General features: G+C 35.3%; 1 protein-coding gene across 2 annotated transcripts; it reads right to left on the bottom strand.

The window, feature by feature from the left end:
* Window positions 1-924: 924 nt before the first annotated feature.
* Window positions 925-15788, bottom strand: LOC149792974 (uncharacterized). Of its 2 annotated transcripts, none has more exons than XM_089966841.1 (2): window positions 15646-15788; window positions 925-3255 (listed from the first exon to the last, which is right to left on the bottom strand). In XM_089966841.1, exon 2 carries the CDS (start codon window positions 3201-3203, stop codon window positions 2049-2051), a length of 1155 nt encoding a protein of 384 aa, XP_089822967.1. In that variant the 5' UTR covers window positions 3204-3255; window positions 15646-15788; the 3' UTR covers window positions 925-2048. The 2 variants fall into 2 exon arrangements, with proteins under 2 accessions (XP_089822967.1, XP_089822966.1); XM_089966840.1 differs by lacking the exon at window positions 15646-15788 and adding an exon at window positions 9317-9475.
* Window positions 15789-22976: the final 7188 nt, after the last annotated feature.

Genomic DNA, 22976 nt, shown 5'->3' with positions numbered 1-22976 from the left:
TTTTTATGTGGGGGCGCGGTATAATATAGATTGTGATCCACGAACGTTTAATCTATCAGTCTTGAATTAATAATTTGTTATCATACTTTACATATACTTAGGACCGCTGCAAACTATTATCAATGGCAAAAGATGACCATTATCAATGGCAAAAGATGACCATTATCAATGGCAAAAGATGAACATTATTCAACTCGTTTCATAAATTCAATATTAAAGCATTACCCATCTGAAATCCCTCTCTTGACCTCGATATATATATATATATATATATATATATATATATATATATATATATATATATATATATATATATATATATATATATATATATATATATATATATATATATGTGTGTGTGTGTGTGTGTGTGTGTGTCCTCTTCTCTTTTTTTGAACTCGAACTTCAAAGTTTCATTTGCATTTTGTATCATTTTTGACATTTATGGCGAACAGGAAAGCCTGTTTTATGAGTTTCTTTCAAGTCACGTTAATTTGGTTGAGGTCATCTACTACATGTGTGAAGTTCAACACTGTACGCTTGATTTTATCCTTGAGTCTTTGTTATGAAGCAAAAGGGTACACGTAACCGTAAATTTTGGCCCAAGGTCTGCCAGAATTCATTAGACCCTTCCCACAACTTATTTAGGTATTTATATGACCTCATGTCATTATGCCATTAGTTAGAAAACGATATTACGCTGGGCGTGTACAGTAGTAATTTCATCATCATCGGACCATTCAGACGCATCTAAAGACCTAATGTGAATGGCTTGTTTGTTTGTGTGTTTTTGGGGTGGATGGGTAGGGTTGTGCGTTCTTTCTCTTAAAGTAAGTTTTGAGTTAGATGCTGAGTCTAATAAATAAAGATCATCTAACTGGGCGAAAGCATGCAGATTCCTAGATTAAGAATATCGAGAACACCTTCCAATGTTGGTAATTTCAATTTTATTGTCACTAAATGTATCCGAAACGAAAGTTATGAAATCCAAAATGTGAAGTCAAATTGTTTACTGCAGAGGATGGGGTTAATAACATCTGAAACTATTTTTAAAATGTAAATTGTATCTTACCTGTATCATAAATTGGGGAACAGCAGACAAGCACCGAATCACATGACAACGCTCAAACAGACAAACTGGACAACATAGTCTCCTCTTTCTTCAGAGTGGAGATAATGTATCTTCGTCAGTCTCAATGATTTTAATCACGTAGAACAAAAGGGTACAATTAGTGACCAAATCATGTAGAACAAAGGAGTACACTGACCAAATCATGTAGAACAAATGGGTACAATTAGTGACCAAATCATGTAGAACAAAAGGGTTCAATTAGTAACCAAATCATGTAGAACAAAAGGGTACAATTAGTGACCAAATCACGTAGAACAAAAGGGTACACCGACCAAATCATGTAGAACAAAGGAGTACACTGACCAAATCATGTAGAACAAATGGGTACACTCATTGACCAAATCATGCAGAACAAAAGGGTACACTCAATGACTAAATCATGTAGAACAAAAGGGTACACTGTCTAAATCATGTAGAACACAAAATGTTAACTTAGAAAATCATGTCGAATAAAAGGATACTCTTAATCAATAAATTATTTCAAATTAAACGGAAATCATCACCTCACATCTTCGATTTTTTTTAATGTACATTTTGACTGCAGATGAGAGACGCGAAAATGATAAAGAAGTCAATAAAATAAAAGGGTGACCTATAATGGTGTGGGTAGAGCAAACTTCCAACTGCTACATTTGGACTAGCATTTGACATCATCCTAAAGATGATAAAGTCTCTCTCTCTCTCTCTCTCTCTCTCTCTCTCTCTCTCTCTCGCTGCTTGTTTAAGTTTCCACTGACCACGAGGCATTAACTCCAAAGAATAGTCGAATTCCAAGATGAAATCAAAGGTAAACATTGCTTATGGCTCGTGACTAAGATGCGTTTTAAGTAACGATAGTACTCGGTATCAGTTCCATCATTATCTGTCTGATTGGCATTTCTTTTCTCATAAATAGTCCATCCAAAGTTGAAAACTTTCACAGGAGATTGCAGTATTGTGCCAGTTTCAATCGACGAGTAACAATACTTTTCATTTTGTCTTTTTTTGTAACGAATTCAGCACAGTCTATATATCCGGCGGTATATGGTACCTTTTTGTATAATTTCACTAACAGCTTGTGATTGTAGCTTGTATCTGGATGTTTCGACCCTTCAAAATTACCTGCTACTGTTGTTTGATGCACAGCTAAAATAGTTTCAGTAGCATCTATTACCCGGTGCTTCATCCTCCGCGCATTTAGTACCAGCCAATTATCGTACGCCCTCCGCCCAATCACAATGTCTGGTATATCCTTCCATGGATACGATGCTGACGTGATAAAGTAATCCTCTGCATAGGTGCCAAACGATTTCCCTCTTTTCTTTGAAACACTTTCTAATCCGCTCCATGATGAGCCTTCACTCTTCGTTAAATTATTTACATTGGTTCTTTTTCCAATAATTAAAGTATGTCCTTTGAATGTTGAATTGTCTTCAAGAACTGTGAATAGCGTTTCGACCAACTTGTCTGTAAACAATATATCACTATTGGCAAATGCATAAAATTCTGAATCAAACCTTTTCATCACGTCCAGATACATGTGTTTTAGAACTGGGGCCCCTTGTGCTGCAGTTGCCCTTACTGGCAAAACTCTCCATCCTTTCCGCGAGCATTCCTCGGCTAGGAAAGTTTCATTTGTGAATACCACAGGGACAACAAGAGGTCTTAGAGATAACCAGTTCAATGAAGTTATGTTATGAACGGTGTATTTATCTTCGCCTTCACGCCAAGTTGTAAACAAAGTTAACAGCGGGAGTGTCCGATTTTTTAAATATTCTTTTATGCTATTTGTCCATGGTTCTGATATATTCTGAAACTTGATTACATCTAGAGCGGGAATTGTCGACAGAGACAAATTGATGTCTAAGGTCTTGATGGATGAATCATTAAACCGCAATGTTCCATTTTCTTTTGAAGAATATACCGTTGGGTCTAAATTATTGTTCCAAATTATAGCTTGATCACCTCTTAGGAATCTGTACGCGGCAGACGTATTCCATTTCTCGATAGCCTCGTGATAGAGGTACAAGTAGACAAAAATACAGGAAAAAGACAAAAGCAAAACCTTTGTCAAGCTACGACTTCGAAACATCTGAGCACACAAATTCTTCTTCAAGTGTTGCACGTCAAGTTCAAAGTTCTTCCTGAAATTGTAATAGAAGATATATTAGATCAGCCGTCGTAGGTTGTAAAAAATATGTATCCAAAACAGATTTAGGGTATAGGAATATAAGCTTTTTTTATAAAATACAATGGTATCAGTTATAAAAATTATTTTTGTATACATGTGGTGCATTTCTAAATCGAAATCCAGTGGGTTAGTGCAGCTCGCTGGTTTCTAAATTCGGTTTGGCAAGCGAGTTCTCGTGAGCTTTTGTGGAACTGGAATCATTACTTTGCACCCTTTTCCATCCTCCTCTAGGGATAGCGCATGACCAACTGGTTTAATGTCCTGTTGCAGCAGAGCTAAGCGGTAGCTGCCGTTATTCAAGACACGGGTTCGATTCCTGCTAGGATCCAAGTATGGCCTATATAATGAACTCAAACAACAACATTTGGAAAGCAGGTCGTAATACGTGGCTGTATATGGTTAAGTTTACTATTCTGTTTTAACTTTTGATAAACGTATTGGTGGTACATAATTATTTCATGAATTCGTTTCATTTGCTGTGTCATATTTGTTTGCATAAAAAATAATTGTATGCAGTATGGTATACAGCCAAATATCCTTTTGAAACTAGAAGGCAACATTTACAAGAATTTTGTGTATTGAAATTAGAAATGAACATTTTAAAAAGAAGTCCTTTTCACTTGCACTATACACGTGATTGCAGTACAAGATATGCATCCATGTAGAGTTTGAGTATGTGACATGAAAAACTAAATGTATAAATAAATCTTGCGAAAACATTTGATGAGTCAGATGTTTCTTCTCGAGAAATCTTCTAACGTTGACGGTAAATAATTTAATACCAGAGTTTCTCGTGATTGATTATGTTTTAAAGATATTCTTCGTGTAATAAGTATAGTATGCTTTATGGACAACAAGCCATACAATCTGTCATGCAAGTAATAACTTGGAAAACAAGCCATACAATCTGTCATGCAAGTAATAACTTGGACAACAAGCCATACAATCTGCCTTGCAAGTAATAAATTGGAAAACAAGCCATACAATCTGTCATGCAAGTAATAACTTGGAAAACAAGCCATACAATCTGCCTTGCAAGTAATAAATTGGAAAACAAGCCATACAATCTGTCATGCAAGTAATAACTTGGAAAACAAGCCATACAATCTGCCATGCAAGTAATAACTTGGACAACAAGCCATACAATCTGCCATGCAAGTAATAACTTGGATAGCAAGCCATACAATCTGCCTTGCAAGTAATAACTTGGACAACAAGCCATACAATCTGCCTTGCAAGTAATAACTTGGACAACAAGCCATACAATCTGTCATGCAAGTAATAAATTGGACAACAAGCCATACAATCTGCCTTGCAAGTAATAACTTGGACAACAAGCCATACAATCTGCCTTGCAAGTAATAACTTGGAAAGCAAGCCATACAATCTGCCTTGCAAGTAATAAATTGGAAAACAAGCCATACAATCTGCCTTGCAAGTAATAACTTGGAAAACAAGCCATACAATCTGTCATGCAAGTAATAAATTGGAAAACAAGCCATACAATCTGCCTTGCAAGTAATAACTTGGAAAACAAGCCATACAATCTGCCTTGCAAGTAATAACTTGGAAAGCAAGCCATACAATCTGCCTTGCAAGTAATAAATTGGAAAACAAGCCATACAATCTGCCTTGCAAGTATTAATTGGAAAACAAGCCATACAATCTGCCTTGCAAGTAATAAATTGGAAAACAAGCCATACAATCTGCCTTGCAAGTAATAACTTGGAAAACAAGCCATACAATCTGCCTTGCAAGTAATAACTTGGAAAGCAAGCCATACAATCTGCCTTGCAAGTAATAAATTGGAAAACAAGCCATACAATCTGCCTTGCAAGTATTAATTGGAAAACAAGCCATACAATCTGCCTTGCAAGTAATAAACTGGAAAACATGCCATGCAATCTGCCTTGCAAGTAATAACTTGGATAGCAAGCCATACAATCTGCAATGCAAGTAATAATGTGGAAAGCAAGCCATACAATCTGCCTTGCAAGTAAAAACTTAGATAGCAAGCCATACAATCTGTCATGCAAGTAATAACATGGATAGCAAGCCAAACAATCTGCCATGCAAGTAATAATTTGGAAGGCAAGCCATACAAACTGCCATGCAAGTAATAACTTGGATAGCAACCCATACAATCCGCCATGCAAGTAAAAACTTAACAAGTGAGCCTTACAATATACCATGCAAGTAATAATTTGGAAGGCATGCCATACAATCTGCCTTGCAAGTAATAACGTGGAAAACATGCCAAACAATCTGCCATGCAAGTAATAAATTGGAAAACAAGCTATACAAACTGTCATGCATGTAATAACTTGGAAAACAAGCCATACAATCTGCCTTGCAAGTAATAAATTGGAAAACAAGCCATACAATCTGCCATGCAAGTAATAACTTGCAAAACAAACCATACAATATGTCATGCATGTAATAACTTGGATAGCAAACCATACAATCTGCCATGCAAGTAATTACTTGGAAAACAAGCCATACAATCTGTCATGCAAGTAATAAATTGGAAAACAAGCCGTACAATCTGTCATGCATGTAATAACTTGGATAGCAAGCCATACAATCTGCAATGCAAGTAATAAATTGGAAAACAAGCCATACAATCTCCCTTGCAAGTAATAAATTGGAAAACAAGGCATACAATCTGCCTTGCAAGTAATAAATTGGAAAACATGCCAAACACTCTGTCATGCAAGTAATAAATTGGAAAATAAGCCATACAATCTGTCATGCATGTAATGACTTGGAAAACAAGCCATACAATCTGCCTTGCAAGTAATAACTTGGACAACAAGCCATACAATCTGTCATGCAAGTAATAAATTGGAAAACAAGCCATATAATCTGTCATGCATGTAATGACTTGGAAAACAAGCCATACAATCTGTCATGCATGTAATAACTTGGATAGCAAGCCATACAATCTGCCATGCATGTAATAACTTGGAAAACAAGCCATACAATCTGTCATGCAAGTATCAATTGGAAAACAAGCCATACAATCTGCCATGCAAGTAATAACTTGGAAAACATGCCAAACAATCGGCCTTGCAAGTAATAAATTGGAAAACAAGCCATACAATCTGCCATGCAGGTAATAACTTGGATAGCAAGCCATACAATCTGCCATGCAAGTAATAAATTGGAAAACAAGCCATACAATCTGCCATGCAAGTAATAAATTGGAAAACATGGGAAACAATCTGCCATGCAAGTAATAAATTGGAAAACATGCCAAACAATCTGCAACGCAAGTAATAACTTTGAAAACATGCCATACAATCTACCATGCAAGTAATAAATTGGAAAACATGCCAAACAATCTGCCATGCAAGTAATAAATTGGAAAACATGCCAAACAATTGCCTTGCAAGTAATAATTTGGAAAACAATACATACAATCTGTCATGCAAGTATTAACTTGGAAAACAACCATTCATTCTGCCATGCAAGTAATAAATTGGAAAACATGCCAAACAATCTGCCACGCAAGTAATAACTTTGAAAACATGCCATACAATCTACCATGCAAGTAATAACTTGGAAAACATGCCAAACAATCTGCCATGCAAGTAATAAATTGGAAAACATGCCAAACAATTGCAAGTAATAATTTGGAAAACAATACATACAATCTGTCATGCAAGTATTAGCTTGGAAAACAAGCCATTCGTTCTGCCATGCAAGTAATAACTTGGAAAACAAGTCATAGAATCTGTCATGCAAGTACTACCTTAGAACGCAAGCCATACGATCTGCTATGCAAGTAACAACTTGGAAAGCATGCCGTACAATCTGCCATGCAAGTAATAAACTGGACAACAATCCATACAATCTGACATGCAGGTAATAACTTGGACAACAAGCCATACAATCTGCCATGCAAGTAACAACTTGGAAAACAAGCCATACAATCTGCCATGCAAGTAACAACTTGGAAAACAAGCCATACAATCTTATATACAATTAATAACTTGGAAAACATGCCATGGGGCTATAATTACAGTTAAGAGTTTATTTATTACCAGAGTATGTGTAGTTGATATATTCTCATGCAATTTTTATTATTTCCAGGAAAAAGCATTAAAAAATAACAGAATCGATTGAATATAACCAATAAAGTATTTAAAAGTTAATTGTTCGTTTGTTTTTTGCTCTATCATTTATGCCTAATCTTTTATATTTTTTTATTTTATTATTTATTTTATTCATTTTTTTAAATTTTTTATATATATATATTTTTTTGCTATTCTCTTTGCTATATAAGGCAGTTAAAATTTTCCATATGCTGAAAGATATTCTTGGGTTGTATTTTTCGTTTATTTTTCCATGAGGAAATTAATATGCAGTGTCTCTTTTTGTTCAGGCTTTCTTTTGTCTGCATGACTGCACTGGCACAAAACAGATGTTGTAATTTGCCAAGAGTTTAAAGTTTCCAGAACCGTATAGTGCCTCGCATCCATAAAATACAGCATAGCATCAAACAATTTTCCTATTAGCTACGGGGACGTTTGTGGTTTCCAATCCACTGCTAGTTTCATAAGATTATTTGCTGATTCTGCATTGGCCTTTCTAAACACTGCTACGCCTGAAATAGCCACGCACAGGCTAACAAGGCCATACAAAGGCTGAAATAGCCACACAAGGGAATTGGATGTTTTTAATGTTTTACCAATATGATTTTTATTTCATCCTTGCATATGATTTAGTTCCTTGAGAATACATGACTATGCGTTACTCTTTCATTCCAGCAGTAGACAATCTTGTATTATCGCATAAACTAATGGAAGTATAAACAGCCACTCGATCTTTCTGTGCCTTATATTAAGAGGTTGATTTGTCACGTGACCATATAACGTTTCGATAAGCTCGTTTTTTTAGACGAAGAAAACCCTAAGTATGTCGAAATGTCACTATAAACGTGCTTTTCAGGATAAGTATTTAATCTCAACATTTTTCGACATTGTGAATCGAACAGAAAATATGATAGGTAAAAAAAAAAGTTGAACACTTTTGCAGTAATGCATCTTTAAATTTCACTTGAGAAAATGGGAAGAAAAACAAATATAATCACAATTTTTAAAGTAGCAAACAAAGTCATACATATTACTTCCCAAGATTTTCCCAGATTCATTTTGAGAAATTCTGTGATGACTAAATTATACACTTGTAAGGCAAGATGAAGGACAAGACCCGAGTAAACCAAATGTATCCACCTAACAGAGCCTGCTGTTAGCCCGGGCGTATGTAAAAATTATCACAAAGTGGCGGTTAAAGTGTGTACATTCATAAATTAACGCTTAAAAACTGGTCTACGTATATAAATATACATCCAAAAGGATATATTTATTGTGAATATTTGAGTCTATCTGCGCATATATGAGTGCATTTGAGTATATTTTAGTGTATTTGAGTAAATAGACGTGCCGGTATCTGCATCCAACTACAAAGCTCTGTGGTCGCAAAATATACCAGCAGATCAGGGTCTACGTCGTTGTGTAAATGAACATTTGATATTTCCTTTCATCGTTAATTAACTAAACGATTATTTCAACACTAGCTATTGCCGGTCCTAGGGCCGAACTGATAAATGAAATTTTCAAAATAAATATAATAAACAATAAAAAAAATGATCAAGCTACTTAAAAAGAAAGTTTAAACATAAAACTACAGAAGAAGTATTTAAAAAGTGCGACGATGATGCGAGTTTCAAACCCGCGCCCGTTACAAAGACAAAATGTAAATGTTTGGATTGATTTAGACAAACAAATTATCATACTGACAAATGCCTCTTGGTAAAACAAACATTTAACAAATACTCTTTTGGACCATTAGACAATATAATATTAATAAATTCCTCGGAATTATGAATATAACAAAAGCATTGAATATGAGAAGAAAGAAAGAAAGAAAGAAAGGGTTGAAGATAGAAAGAAACACTAAGACGAATAGAACGATACATTTACAGACAGACAAGTAGTATCATTACTTACGAAAATTACTCTCATCCGCAATACTATTACATTCCTGTGCACTAACAAGGAAACAAAACACTTGAACTTTTCAATTCAGTGCAAGACTTATGTAACATGTATTCATACCCCGCATAGGAAAATGGGGTTGGCAAATTTTGACTCCACCCACTTGTACATAGCTCTTGATACGACTACAGCACGGTGCATAACAGAATACAATGTATACCATCCCCATGTGACTATGTTCTCGTCGTGCATTTTCTTTTCGAGTGGTTTCTGAAATACTTGCCAATGGGAAAAGACACTTCTGACACGTGGTTATTTTCTCATGGAACATATTCTTTGCTGTGTAGTCTGTACACCCAAGAACATTAATTACATAATAACTAGAAAAGTGTGATGGAATTACGGACGACAAAATACGGATAACGCAATAAAAATATACCCACTGTTTTTATGCGGGATGAAAAATATAAATATTTATAACAATAAAGAAAATGTGAGACGGGGACTAAGTGAATAGTCGAATTTTGTCTATGGAAACAAATCGATCTGTGCATGTAACTGACCCGTTGGTGAACCTGCCAGAATTTGTTCGTCACCCTAAACTATTAACCAGTCAGCGTGCGTAATTGATCTATCGCCACTTGTCAATCATGCTTGTCAATTAACCAATCAGCGAATGTAAATTAAACACATTTCCAAGCATTGCTTACGGACGCCATTTTCCTCTGACAAGCTGCCTGTAGCAAAATTGAATTGATTATGATAAGTATTTAAAAAAAACTGGGATGATATTTTTTTATTTCTTGAATGATAAAGAAAGAAAGTCAATGGGAGCCTTATAATTCTGACTGACGATATCCAGATCGTCTAAATGGAGGAATTAGATTTATTCCCGTCCCAAAACATAGACAAAACTTCGATGGATAAAGACTTTTTTGTGGTCACGTGTACGATCAGCTGAACATGGAAACAATTTATGGCAAATGCAACATGTTTGTTTGCGTAAAAGTATGTAGGAAAGCATGTCCCATCGATGTCCTGAAGGAATAATAAATTGAAATTGAAAATTATATGTCAAAATAATGTTTCTAGAATATGGGTGGAGAACCCACCAACTTTCGGGCTTTGATGTATATTTTTCTTGTATTGGAAGCATTGAACCTCAGACTGTATTATTTTAAAGTTTGAAAATGTACACTGTACTGTTGGCTTGCTCCAAAAACATTGATTTATCGTCTCGATCTTTCAGACACTTTAGTGACTTTAATTTTTAATTAGGCTGAAGGGATACAATAATATAATAATAAAGACCTACAAAAACAATGGTTTCAGATAATTATCGTCCAAAATATTAAGCATGTATTTGCATCTTTACATTAACAGACATCATTGATTTATATTCCATCTGAAGAACATAGTAGAACTTTAAAATTATTATTATTTACAATAGTATACTTCTAAACAGTAATTATTTGCGATTTTGTTATCAATTTATTTATTCATTTTCTTTGAAGGCAGTATGAACAAAACCATATAAAATTAATAAGGATAAGATAATATACTAAATACATTAGAATCTTTTGAGGCGAATTTCCTTGTACACGAATAAGTTCTCGAGCAGCTTTAAAATTTATTATTATTATTTACTGAAATAAAACACATTGGTTATTACAATACAAACGTGAACAAGAAAATATAAATATTGTCTACTGCAGTATAATTTATGCAACTTTGTAATTTTACATTGTTAAGAATAATACACGTCTTTTTCAATAAACATTTCACTTAGGCTGAAACATATAAATACTGCATGTTTGTCTGAGGTTAGCAGGGCGCCATGTCACGTGTTTTGGTAGGTGGAGCGATCTATCATCTCGCGTAAGGTCAATTCGACACCTCCAGGCATTGATATAGTCCGCCATTTTTCCGACGAGCTCATTGTCGCGACAACGAATTACCTATTGTAAATATTGACCATGTTAACAATGGTTAATCAATTTTTCTATTGATAATCGCAAAGAGGAGTAAATGGGGATTTCGTATCTCTGTCAGTTACATCGGTATCCAGATCGTCTAAATGAAGAAGTCACATTACTTTTATTCCATTCCCAAAACCTATGCGAAGCTTGGATGGATAAAGGCTTGTGGACAACTAAATTATCAGCTGAAGATAGACAAAGCTGATGGCAAATACCACATGTTTGTGTGTACAATGGCAAGTAACACGTGTTTGTGTGCACAATGGCAAGTAACACGTGTTTCTGTGCACAATGGCAAGTACCACGTTTTTGTGTGCACAATGGCAAGTACCACGTGTTTCTGTGCACAATGGCAAGTAACACGTGTTTGTGTGCACAATGGCAAGTACCACGTTTTTGTGTGCACAATGGCAAGTACCACGTGTTTCTGTGCACAATGGCAAGTAACACGTGTTTCTGTGCACAATGGCAAGTACCACGTTTTTGTGTGCACAATGGCAAGTACCACGTGTTTCTGTGCACAATGGCAAGTAACACGTGTTTGTGTGCACAATGGCAAGTACCACGTGTGTGTGTGCACAGTGGCATGTACAATGTGTTTGAGTGCACAAACATGTGTAGAAAAGCACGTGACTCGATAATTTTAAGGATAAACGATGAAAACAAAAATAGAAATTGCAAAATTCTGTTAAAATTAATGTCATGAAAATGGGTGGAAACCCATAACATCGGGTTTTGTTGTACATGGTATATTTTCTGCGGAAAACATTTGACCCACGATTACATTATTTTAAGGTTTGAATATTTACGTTTTAATGTTGCTTTGTCGCAATACAAATACAATCGTCCTCTTAAACAATTGATTGACTTTGTACCTTCAGTCATTAACCGGAATTAATGATGGGAGTGAAAATTACGATTATTCAGAAAGAAATACAAAATGAATGGTTTAAATTATCTATTTTCTATCATTTAAGCACGTATCTACATGTATAAAACACTGATCAAGATTCCATCTCATGAACAGAGTAGAACTTTACAATTATCATGCACAACAGTAAACTTCTAAACACTAACTATTTAAACTTTTTGCTAAATATTTTCAATTATTTTAACTCTGAGTCAATCGAAACAAAAGTCAGTTAAAATTAATAAAGATAAGCCAGGATACTAAATCATTGGAGCCCTTTTCCTTTTACATGAATATGTTCTCAAGCCGCATAAAAACTGATTTTCATGATTTACTTAAATAAAACACGTATGTTACTACTATGGAAACTTGAAATAATGCAAAATAATTTGTTCAACTTGGAGATTTTACATTTTTTACGAATAATAAGAACCTATCACTTAAATTGTCAAATACTGAACGCTTGTCGGAGGTTAATAGGTTGTCATGTCACATGCATCTGTAGGCAGAGAGTAAGGTCAGTTATAAATGAACCCAAGTGATCTGAAATGTTGACCCGATCATTACAACACAGTCGACCCCACAAATGCATGTACTGGTGTTTCATACATTGTCCATGGTGAATATACCTAGCTGATATACCCAGTCCTATAACAAATACATGTAACGGTGTGCGTACTTTATCCATGGTAAATGTGCCTAGTTGATATGCCCAGCCCTATAACAAATACATGTAAACGGTGTGCGTACTTTATCCATGGTAAATGTGCCTAGTTGATATGCCCAGTCCTATAACAAATACATGTAACGGTGTGCGTACTTTATCCATGGTAAATGTGCCTAGTTGATATGCCCAGTCCTATAACAAATACATGTAACGGTGTGCGTACTTTATCCATGGTAAATGTGCCTAGTTGATATGCCCAGTCCTATAACAAATACATGTAACGGTGTGCGTACTTTATCCATGGTAAATGTGCCTAGTTGATATGCCCAGTCCTATAACAAATACATGTACCGGTGTGCGTACTTTATCCATGGTAAATGTGCCTAGTTGATATGCCCAGTCCTATAACAAATACATGTAACGGTGTGCGTACTTTATCCATGGTAAATGTGCCTAGTTGATATGCCCAGTCCTATAACAAATACATGTACCGGTGTGTGTACTTTATCCATGGTAAATGTGCCTAGTTGATATGCCCAGTCCTATAACAAATACATGTAACGGTGTGCGTACTTTATCCATGGTAAATGTGCCTAGTTGATATGCCCAGTCCTATAACAAATACATGTACCGGTGTGCGTACTTTATCCATGGTAAATGTGCCTAGTTGATATGCCCAGTCCTATAACAAATTTGGTTAATTCGACTCAGGCTGATCGCGCTGCCTCCCAGTTAAGTCGGTGAAAAAAATTCGTAATTTTTATTTGCCTATTGTTACACTTGAGTTAGTAATAAAAGTTAATTTCTGTTCTGTTCTAAATGCTATATTATTTGTTTTTTAAATGTGTGACTGAATTACGGTTTTGCGAAAGAAAGAAGAAAAAACAATATTAGTAACTAATTCACTGTTTATGATATGAAGAAGAAGGGGCCAAAATCTATTTGTATATCATGTTATGTATATTTATTTTAATTGTGTAATTGATATTTTTCCGTGATTGAGGGCACATTAGTTACATGACTTTTATCTTTTTTTTAAAGTAGCTTAATGATATTTGAGTTCAAGGTCTAGCCTTATTTACGAACTTAGAATGTTCTGGAATCGAACGTATAACCCACATACTCGTCGTTTTATTATGTCTTAGGTTTTTATATAAGAGTGAGAAAAACAAAATTATTTTATTCTTCCTTTAAGTTTAGTCTGTGTTCAGATTTGATTTGAGAGGGATAACTTATTCAAAAATTATTCATTGGAATTACAAAGTGCTCATTGGCATTTTAGACAAAAACGCGATTTTGGGATTATTGTGAATTCATTCGAAAACATTCTGAATTATATCAGTGTGAAAAATCAAGAATGTGCATTTACCTATTCAACACTGGTGGTACATCTGCACATTTCAATATCAGAATGTATTCGGCACGATCTATATTTTAGTACGCGTGATAGAAAATGTAGGATTATTTGGGATTTAAAACATGATATTGTAAGTTCCTCTTAAATTGTCACTTTGTAACTTAGGGAAATACATTTAGTTGTTGATGTTACTAAACATGTTGCCTTTGCTTCCCTCTGTTACTTTGTTTAATGCCATATAGTCGCAACAATCACCATGGTAATTGACGTTATGATTAATTATATATCAGCACGGTAACTGACACTACTATTAATTGGACTGAATAGGCAACGTGCTAGTTAATGTTTTCTCGTACTGTATATGCCTGTATTATAACTCATGATTTCTGAAATTGTCAAGATATTTTTCTCTGAAAGTGGGTAACTTTTTAGTTACTAAAACTGCAAGAAATAACCGGTTATGCTTGCTGATTCAACCTCTAGATTATAATACCTCCATTTTCTCTTAAACAGGAAAATGAGTCCTTGCTTAAATTTGCATTCCCCTCAAAGATCATTTTTTCATACAGCTGTGAACTTTCTTCATGCATCGATGGGAACTAGTTCATTGGCAAACTCGGTAAGAGTCCGTCTGGAGCCAGAATTAATAGGAAATTAAATCAATACAACATTAATAATACATTTTGTAATCATTTGTATGTGGACGACGATTTCGTCATCAATAAATGTGTCTTAACCCCTCTTTTGTATGCCTGGGAATTGTTTAGAAGCACTAAATTTCTATCCACATAGGTAGACGTGTCTGGCTGAAATACTGATCGATTGTTATAAATACTGATTGACTAAAATGTCCAGATTTGCAAAATTCTGTAATCTATCTGAGAAAGTTTTTATAACAGATTTGGCGATGGAAGCAGCTTTTTCAGTTTAAGAAGACGAAACTACCTGCCACCGTTTCTTATTATATTAGTCTACTATGATCCATAAAGAAAAATATATGACATTTGCTATTACTCTTGTCCGTCCGTCCGTACGACACCTTGGTTAACTTTTGTGTTTAGGACATTATAAGGAATATGATCTATCGATGATCCATTGGTTAAGATATATTTTTGTGGCATATTTTTTTCAAACTGGATATTAGCTTTAAAAATGTAATTAATTGTAAAATTTCAACTTCATATTTACGGCCGTTGATGGGGTATGTAATTGGTATTCAATGCTCTTGTCTTTATCAATGTTGTAAAGAAATAAGTCTAAATCCTAAATACATCATATAGGTGAATTATAAAATAAGAACGTCTTTGGGTAAGGCACACGTACCATAAATAGGCCAATATTTGAATCATACAATACGAACAAACACAAAATGACCAAGAGAAATTGCATACCGTTGATCCCGAATAAAATTCATGTTAGAGCACTTACCCAGAGACACGATTCCAGCTCTACCCATCACATTTCCACTGTCGCTTGTCCAGGTAAACGGACATCCTATAAATTCTCTTGGAAATCCATGCCATAAATTCGGCCTGTACTAGGTACTTGCTATTGTCCTGACTAACAACCCGAATACTTATCGCTTGACATATATTTACAGGAGATATTTGTAAAGTCTTCAATAATTTATATGCAGGAATTCCTTTGTTGGGAAAGGTTTTGTTCCTACAACAGCTAGATGTTTCTAATCCACTCCCCATTAAAAGATTAACTGCTCTTTTGTTAAACGTTCACGTGGCCTTATGGTCCGTTCTTAAGTTCAGTTAAGTTATTTCCATAAGGCTTGGTCAATATACGAGAAGCAAGCTGTTTAGCCCCTCCCCATTTTAGTCCAGTTTCGTAGCATCACTTGCTATCTCGCGAATCAAAATCCTGACCAGGTGTGCGAAGATAGTGAATGGAAAGTAAAGCCAAATCGTTTGTGCATGTGTCTGTGTGTGTGGTAGTAGTACTTTATATAGTAAATGAGATATTATTCCATAAATGTTGGTAAGGTCATTCACGGGAGCGGATGTGAGTGAGACAAGAAAGAAATTATTAGATCTTGGGCTCATTGTCCACAATATGCCAGAAAGTGCACAAAATAATAATAATAATAATAATAATAATAATAACAATAACAATAATAATAACCGATATCCTATGAACTCTTATAATAATAATAATAATAATAATAGGCTAGTGATGCAAGCAGAAGAAAGTGATTTGTATTTAGATACCCATTTCTAACTAAATACGGTTATTAATCCCCTCATTCTCAATAAATGAAACTTATTTTAAGATGTTGACATGAGGCCATTGACAGTTCTCGCAAAATGTGCATGCTCCCTTTATTCAGCTTCCAATTTATTGATTGATTGATTGATTGATTGATCGATCGAGTGGTTGGTTGGTTGATCGATTGATTGATTGATTCATTGATTGATTATATGTATGATTATGTTGCTCTTGATTTATATATATATATATATATATATATATATATATATATATATATATATATATATATATATATATATATATATATATATATATATATATATATATATATCTGTGCTTATCTGCTTACAGATGGATAAGAAACTATCGTTTATACAAATTAAGTTTCTGTTATGTTCTTTTCCTTTTGGTGATTTTCCTAGCCATGTCTAGAGTTACAACATAATTTCTCAGTTACCATAGTTACCATAACTTGCATCGTTTTATTAACAATATATTTTATGCAATTATTGCAACAGAACAGACCGCTCCGGTGGCCTAGCGGTTAGTGCGTCCGCCTCGGATGCGGGAAGGTCGTGGGTTCGATACCCGGCAGAGTCATACCAAAGACTTACAAAAATGGTACTAACAGCTTCCTCGCTTGGCGCTCAGCATTAAGAGGTTAGCGTTAGGACTGGTCGGCCTGGTGTCAGGATAATGTGACTGGGTGGGATATCATGTTACATGTCTGCGTTTTGATACCCCAGTGCTAGACATCACTATAAACTGCCACACTGCAGACATCGTACAGATATGACTGATTTTTTTTTTAAAGCTACGTTAAAAATCCAAATCACACACACACACACACACATACACACACACACACACGCACGCAACAGAACAGATTAAAATTAATTTAATACTCTCTGCCAAGTAAATTAAAACGTGTCTTCTCCAAGGGAAGTAATCCTAAAAATACTTTGACGTTCGCTTCAGAGTTAACTTCTTTGTAATATATATTTTTTGTATTGAATCAATCACAATGTTTGTCACTCACTCATTGAAATGGTTCCGTTATTCGCTTGTTTCAAGCACATGTCCTTTGTAGTCATCTCTCTTCGATCAAATTCCATTTTTCATAAACTATCCCCAAATCTTACTTAGTAAGACTGAATAAGTGAAAAAGTAAAACACATAAAACATAAAATCAAAAATAAATTGCTGTGGTGACCTGAAAATCTAATCTAATCATTTAATCCACCAAGGAGCATAATACAATTTGTAAACTTTCATGATTCTTATTTTTATTTTCTTCGAGCTAAAATGGATTTAGGGGAAACGTACAAACATACATATGTACAGCAAACAACAATACTCTCCCTTTTGTCAAAGCTAATTGTGGCATAAAGAAATGTAGAGTACTTCAAGCGGCACACCATACAGCTGAAATTGTTTGAATGTAGTCTATTTTGAATTCGCATCAAAAGATATTTACCTATTATTTCTCACAGTTTTTACCACTCTTTGGTCTTAAACTAAGTAATGCGTAGCAAATAACTTAATTCGCTAAGTTGCAAAATGAAAATGTAAGAGGATATTACAGAATTATGAATTAAATCCAAAATAATCATAAAAGTTCTGTCAAGGGACCCAAAGAATAGACTACTTTGAAAGAATTCCTGGTCTGGAATATGCTGGTGTACCATAAAGCAGTTAATGTGTTGATGTGCCAACAGTTGTGATGTATCACAATTGCATTGTCCAGAACTCCTTTGAATGAATTCATAATAATCTTAAAATAGTACTTAGTCCAAACAGACAGACGAGCATTTTTTTATTTAAAAAAGAAGATAAATAAAGTACTCTTCTGAAATTAAATTTAAAAACATTAAATACTTCTGCAGACTGAAAATAAAATAAGAAAGTAATAAAAAAATATAAATTGAATAATCGTTCTCTAATCTCCTTATATTCATCTCCACGAATCTATGTCGTTATCCACCATTACGTGACATGTGTCACAATAATCATCTCCTGATATCTGGCACATTACATCCATACGTGACCAACGTTTCAAGACTTCAACAATTCATTCGGAAAATTATTTCAAACTGTACACAGTTTCATTTTCTAGACCTAATAAATAACCCATTTATTGCTCATTATTTTAACATTGAATCTACACTCATGGACAAAGGTTAGCTTAATCATATCTTTGTTTATACATGATCATTATAATCTACACTCATGGACAAAGGTTAGCTTAATCATATCTTTGTTTATACATGATCATTACAATCTACACTCATGGACAAAGGTTAGCTTAATCTTGTTTATACATGATCATTACAATCTACGGTCATGGACAAAGGTTAGCTTAATCATATCTTTGTTTATACATGATCATTATAATCTACACTCATGGACAAAGGTTAGCTTAATCTTGTTTATACATGATCATTACAATCTACACTCATGGACAAAGGTTAGCTTAATCTTGTTTATACATGATCATTACAATCTACGGTCATGGACAAAGGTTAACTTAATCATATCTTTGTTTATACATGATCATTACAATCTACACTCATGGACAAAGGTTAGCTTAATCTTGTTTATACATGATCATTACAATCTACACTCATGGACAAAGGTTAGCTTAATCTTGTTTATACATGATCATTACAATCTACGGTCATGGATAAAAAATGAAACAAACAATATGAATATACATAAGAGATTGCCCATGTGACAATGATGTTCAAGCTTCTATCGCACGCTTTTCTCCTTCCTTTAAAAATAAATTAACAATCAATACTGTGTTTCTTCTTCAGCGACAATGTTTTGCTGATATCAGTCTGGCGCTTGAAATTTATTGAGGGAGTGGGAGAGGGTAAGCAAGGGGTGAAAATGAAGAGCAATTTGACATGTTAAGCAACTTTGAGTCATCTCTACTTTATAAAATCTTGTTTTTTATCGTTAGATCGCTAAATGGATCGGTTCCGCCTATCCAGTTAGAGGAATACGCATATTAGCTTTTATCGAAATCCATATTTAAAATATTTAGGTGTATGGGCAGAAAATACATGCAAATTCGACAGGTATTTTAGTAGGTGACCATAACATTGCAACGGACGCACCTACCGAGTTCTCTTTACGTATTGTGACTAGAAACTTGAGAACAAAGACAAAATCTATTTTAGCTAGTGAGCCAGTAGTCTAAGACTACTAATAGTCATCGTCTACCTTAGTACCCATAACCTTTAGGCTATACGGTGAATTTTATGGCTTACAGTTCTATTACAATCAAACTGCATGAACCTAAGTTTTGTGCAGCAATGAAATTCAACAGGTGTATTTTTTTATAAAAGGTTACTATGACGTTCATACCTGAGTACAGTATCCGCGTAGTTCTCTTGTCGGTCAGAAGAAGTGATCTAGAACGTTTTGTTGCTTAAGTCATAATGTAGAAACCAATCTTGGACGTTGATCAGCTGAACGCCAACAACAGTAAACTATCCTGCACCTTTCGTTGATAGGTTAAAACTTTGATATTGTTAAACAGTGATAATTTATTCCTTGCACAGTGTTTTACCATTGCTTTAGTCAAAGGAACTCTGAGAGACACAGCTAAAACAAAGAAGAATAAAGAAGCTCAAAGACAGATGACAACCTTTTCTTTCAAATCAAGACATTGTCTTGCGTTATTTTGATATTTCAAAGCAAAAAGGCGACCAACCTGCTCTGCAACAACAATGACAACAGCTTCACGGTAAATCAAAGGAACTTTTAAAAGCAAAAGCTGTTAGATGAGCGGGGACCATGGCCTCTGTACTAATTTAACAACAAATAAATGCTCATCATGGAGCGGATTAGTGCGTGTTTCAAATAAACAAGGTTTGCTTTATTTCAGATATATGCAAGGATTATTTACATATCAGCATCGCACAAGTGAAAGTATATACCATATATTGTGAATGGGAGAAGTTAGTATGCTAATTAACTGACTCTAAATCGGCGGAGCATGAAACATTTGTAATAAATATACCCGAAACTGAAAATATCGTATATTTGCCCCTCGAGGCAGTCAGTTCTCGCCTCTGCGGAATCATGGAGGCCATGTTTTGACGACTTGTTTCGGATTGTGCCTAAACCTACATTTATGGATATTCTTCGCCCTAAGAACTAAGTTGATATTGGAACAATAAACATGGTGCATCAGCACTCGGCACGTTCCAGTCATCTTTGTTTTATTCACTCTCTGTTCAAATCAGGTGTTAGTTTTTAACACACGAAAAAGGTTATTGACGGTTCTCGAATGTGTTTCTGATGTTGTGGTGAGAAAAACTACAAGAACTTTGTTCTGTTACGTTGTTTTTCAAGATTCATTTCAGTTTGCATATCAACTTTGCATCCGCTTTGTAATTTTAATATTTAATTAGATTCCGTCACTTTTTTATAATGAACTGAAAACTCCGATTCCTCATTGGAAGTATAGTGCTATCTGGATGCAGTCTATCTAATTAAATATTCTGGGTTTTCTTGGTTTTCACAACTTATGGAATCTTAGTAATGCTTTAAATTTAGTCAAATTTTTGGAAGATAATCGTCAGGACATTTTAATCTTTCCTCAATACGGGGATTCGGAATTCTAGCATCACTCTTAATTTAAGCCATTTTCATAAAATATTCCATTATTTAGTTGTCTGCTAAATTCTGGATAAGTTTCGGAAAGTCAGTATTACAGTTTTCCTCAGCTGAGTTTTATAGTCTCTTTTAAATTCTCTTTCAATTTTGGAATTCTAGAACGGCATTTAAACTAAGCCATTTATATGTAGTAATCCGTATTATAGGAAAGGGGGCAGGGTGTGGCATACGGGAGAGGTTTTCGTGTTTGGGACAATTTTGGGCACTAATGCTCCATGTTTACTCACGAGGCCCAACAGGTCTAACAACGCGTGTAATCCATTACAATTTTAGTCTTTCAGCAAGTCTGTCTTTTAAAAATTTATATTGATAGCATTCAGCGGAGAGACATTATTTGTCCATAGCTGCGGCAAGGAACTACTTTCACTACAGGATTTCCAGGTCTCAAAATAGGGGTCTTAACATTTGAGTCAAATCCATGAAAAGCTCATGTACAATGTTCGTTTCAAGATTCCAGGAAGACATGTAAGTGCAGTTATGTAAACCTGAGATATTTCTACACACACACACACACACACACACACACACACACATACACACACATTGTTGGTTTCTTCATCTCTAAAATGACTTACCAGCGTAAACAAGTAAGCCTGCTGGGTTAATGTCTTTCCCTGATAACGTAATGACGCACAAAACATGCGCCCTTATGTGTTTGAGAAATATTTGTAAACAATATGCAAAATGTAGCCATGTCATTTGTTTGCAGAGACTGGTTGTTGTTTTGAATTTAAACATTTTTATTGTTGTGTCAGTTCATGCGGCGTGTAAGTAAATTTCAAGTTTTATGACTTTCTTAGTTTTGTGAAGTATATATATACATACATACATATATATATATATATATATATATATATATATATATATATATATATATATATATATATATATATATATATATATATATATATATATATATATATATATAGTGGTCTAAGGTTGACATTGCCCGGGGTGGGAGTGGGAGACAAGCGCCCCAATCCTCCAAAATGCCCCATACGGCCTGCGTCTCTTACTGCCTCTGTCAACTAAAATCCAGCTCCTGGCCTTCGCGAGTGGCTTAGATTTGAAGCCCGGCAGACCATGTTTTCTACTAACAGGAGAAGGGGTGAAGGCGGCCCACTGGCGCCTTAAAACCAGTTGCTTCGGGTAGATGGGACTCGTAAACCTTGGATGGTAGCTCATCTAGGAGAAGGAAAACTCCGATTCCAAACCTCTGCTGCCTTGTGGCTATACCCACTCATGGGAAAGGCTAAGGGAGTAAACCCCGACAGAAAATCTGGAGATGGAGTCCCTAAGGCGGTATGACATTGACTTCAACGTCATTCCGGCAACTCCTGCGACGCCGTTGGTGCCAAGCTGTATCGGCATTCGTCGTTCCCTTGGGCACACCAGCTGCGTGGAGAGGGGGGGATCTGCTGCATGGGCATCAGCTGATTCTCCATACCACCCTGCCCAGGCTTCATAGCTCCAATGGAGAGGACACTCCAGCGTTGTCGTACGGCGTCGGCACAACACGAGAAGTAGAAGTTTACCGGTTCTAAGTCAAAGCTCGATTTGCGTAGAGCTTGGCGCCAGGGGTTACTTCTGACGGTGGGAGAGATCATCAGGTCTCACTGGACAGCTACCGCCCGCCTCAAGCTGGGCAGCCCCCAGTCAGTAAGGTGCTGCCCGCCATGGCCTGCCTGCTTCACTGGGTGCGTGGAGCTTAGAGAACCATCTCGACAAGTGGGCCACAAAACTCTGCACCAGGAAAGACTAAAAGAAGAAAGAAAAAGACTCCAACTCTTCGTTTTGCAACCTGGAACATCAGGACCATGTGTCCTGGATTGACCACTGACCTACAGCAG

Source organism: Sinohyriopsis cumingii, chromosome 8, assembly GCF_028554795.1.
Source record: "Sinohyriopsis cumingii isolate HCF-2022 chromosome 8, ASM2855479v2, whole genome shotgun sequence".
Lineage (NCBI taxonomy): Eukaryota > Metazoa > Mollusca > Bivalvia > Unionida > Unionidae > Sinohyriopsis > Sinohyriopsis cumingii.
The sequence above is the reverse complement of the archived record's forward strand: the minus strand, read 5'-3'. Positions and strand labels throughout refer to the sequence as shown.

Coding starts and splice junctions, on each gene's coding strand:
- LOC149792974 (XM_089966841.1), bottom strand. CDS start 3,203: ATGTTTCGAAGTCGTAGCTTGACAAAGGTTTTGCTTTTGTCTTTTTCC.